The 2,377-nt window shown below is 34.2% G+C and overlaps 1 protein-coding gene across 1 annotated transcript; it reads right to left on the bottom strand.

Moving 5' to 3' along the window:
• Nucleotides 1-429: 429 nt before the first annotated feature.
• Nucleotides 430-1,371, bottom strand: LOC109703339 (olfactory receptor 8H1-like). The gene has a single exon (XM_020188440.2). It carries the CDS (start codon nucleotides 1,369-1,371, stop codon nucleotides 430-432), a length of 942 nt encoding a protein of 313 aa, XP_020044029.2.
• Between the last annotated feature and the right edge of the window lie 1,006 nt (nucleotides 1,372-2,377).

The following is a 2,377-nucleotide window of genomic DNA, read 5'->3' as shown; positions in this document are numbered from 1 at the left end:
AGTGACTTATGAATGCTTGTGCAACTAAGAAGGTATTTCTTACTTTAAAGAGAATGACTTCTGAAACATATCATTTGTCAAAATGGATATCTATTTTTAATACAAAATTATGTAAAATTGGAACATAGAAGGAAATTTATATTCTACACTGCTAAAAATTAGATCATATTTTCTTCTTTAGAATGTTATTTTCCCTTAAAAATCACATACATTTAACAAATAGATTTTAACACACTTTTTGACTGGCAATCACAGCAAAGAAATTTAAATATATCCTCCTATGTAGGTCTAAAACCATATTTGAATAAATATATGTCAACTCAACAGAAATATAAACATGAAACAAATCAATTGTTTTTAGAGGGAGTCCAAGGGCATGTCCAACAGGAAAGAAAAAAATGAGTTGAAATGCTTAACAGCATTCTTAGTTTAACTGCCTGGGAGCTTGCTCTTCTGCACTATTCTAATGAAAGCATTTTTCACTTCTTTGTTTCTAAGACTATAAATGAGAGGATTCACCATGGGGATCACAATGGTGTAAAAAACAGAAGCCACTTGATCCTTTCCCAAGGAGTAGGACTTCTTTGGTTTTAAATAAGTAAAGATCATAGTGCCATAAAAGATGGTGACTCCCAGGAGATGGGAGGCACAAGTAGAGAAGGCTTTTTGCTTTCCTGAGGTGGAACTAATTTTCAGAATAGTAAAGACAATGGATACATACGACACAGATAGTGTGATTAGCGACACCATTAAGGTAGAACCAGCAAAAATGAATATCATAATTTCAGTGTAAAATGTATCCTCACAGGACAGGGCTAAAATTGGGGATGTATCACAGAAAAAGTGATGTATTATAATGGACTTGCAGAAATGTAATCTACTCATGCAAATCACATTGACCGAGGAATCCATAAAACCTATCATATAGGTTCCAGTGAGGAGGGAAGAGCACAGCCTTGCGGACATAATAACTGGGTAGTGTAGAGGATTACAGATGGCTACGTGGCGATCGTAGGCCATGGAAGAGAGAAGAAAACATTCAGCAGCACCAAGCAAAACAAAGAAGTACATCTGTGTGAAGCAGCCTATGAATGAAATGCTCTTGTTGAAAGTCACTAAGTTCCCTAAGGTTTTAGGAGTGATGACATTTGAGTAACAGAGGTCAAGAAATGACAGGTGACTGAGAAAAAAATACATAGGAGTGTGAAGCTGGAGATCCAGGCGAATAATCAGTATCATCCCTACGTTCCCCAGCACAGTGACCAGGTATGTCAGGAGAAAGAGCACAGAGAGCACCAGCTGGATCTCTTCAGAGTCTGTCAGTCCCATCAGGATGAAGTCAGGCAGATGTGTGTTGTTCCACATACTCATAGTGTTTTGTTCTATACAGGTTAGATGTCAAAGTTTGTGGTTATCTCAAAGGTTTCTAAAAAGGATTTTGTTTTAATTAGCTTTCCTGTATTTTTATAAGCAGCTTAGTGTCCTAATAAATAATAAACATATAAACTATCACTAAAATAATTGACTTTGAAATATAGATATGGATACAAACTGACATTTGCATATAATAACACAAAACTTAACATATGTCATAATTAGAATGACTTGAAACTATTCCAAGTTCTTTCCATTAACATACTTTATCTACATGCAATATTATACCATAGATTCTATATCATCCAGATGCTTTCAGGTAAGTCCAAAATAACTTGCATGAAGTCAGTGCCAATCCATGCTGACTTTATGATTTTATTTTATAATTTTGATTTCAAAGAGCAAAATAGCGAATTCCTTTTCAGGATCAGTTCAGGAAACCTGAGCAAAATGCCAACTATATAATGGACAATGATAGAAAATATCCTTAGTGTGTCATTTACTGTTTTGCTCTTAACATTCACAAACACTAAGCAAATTTTGTTTTAGTGGATTCTTAGGGAATATTACGAACACAGACAACATGTAAGCTTTGCATCTAGGAGATGAAATGTCTACCTAACGATAATGCAGAAACAAATTTCTTCCAGGATTATGTTTTCAAAATATTCATATTCCTTTTAGAACCTTAGTCTATCAAGTCTACATTGCTTTTTCCACAAATGCTGACAATGCTCATGGTAAAGTCCAAATAATATGCGCATGAATACTCTTCTAGTAAAGATCCTCCACCATTTTATCAGATAGAAAATATTTCATTTTTAAGAATACTTACTGTGAGACAAACTTGATAAAAAAAATCCTTCTTGCAATATCATATGCCCCCAAATTTATCAGCCCAACTTTTATCACAAATAGAATCTGAAATCCTTTTAAGGAGATGAAAAATTCTGTAATGTAGTACTGGTGGCCCTCAACATAATTATCTCTAAATTTTTGTGCA

The sequence above is a fragment of the Castor canadensis genome, chromosome 1, assembly GCF_047511655.1.
Source record: "Castor canadensis chromosome 1, mCasCan1.hap1v2, whole genome shotgun sequence".
In the NCBI taxonomy this organism is placed as follows: domain Eukaryota; kingdom Metazoa; phylum Chordata; class Mammalia; order Rodentia; family Castoridae; genus Castor; species Castor canadensis.
Note: the sequence above shows the minus strand (reverse complement) of the source record. Positions and strands in the feature narration are given on the sequence as shown.

Bases quoted from the DNA above. Each gene is read 5' to 3' on its own strand.
- LOC109703339 (XM_020188440.2), bottom strand. From the start codon at position 1,371: ATGAGTATGTGGAACAACACACATCTGCCTGACTTCATCCTGATGGGA.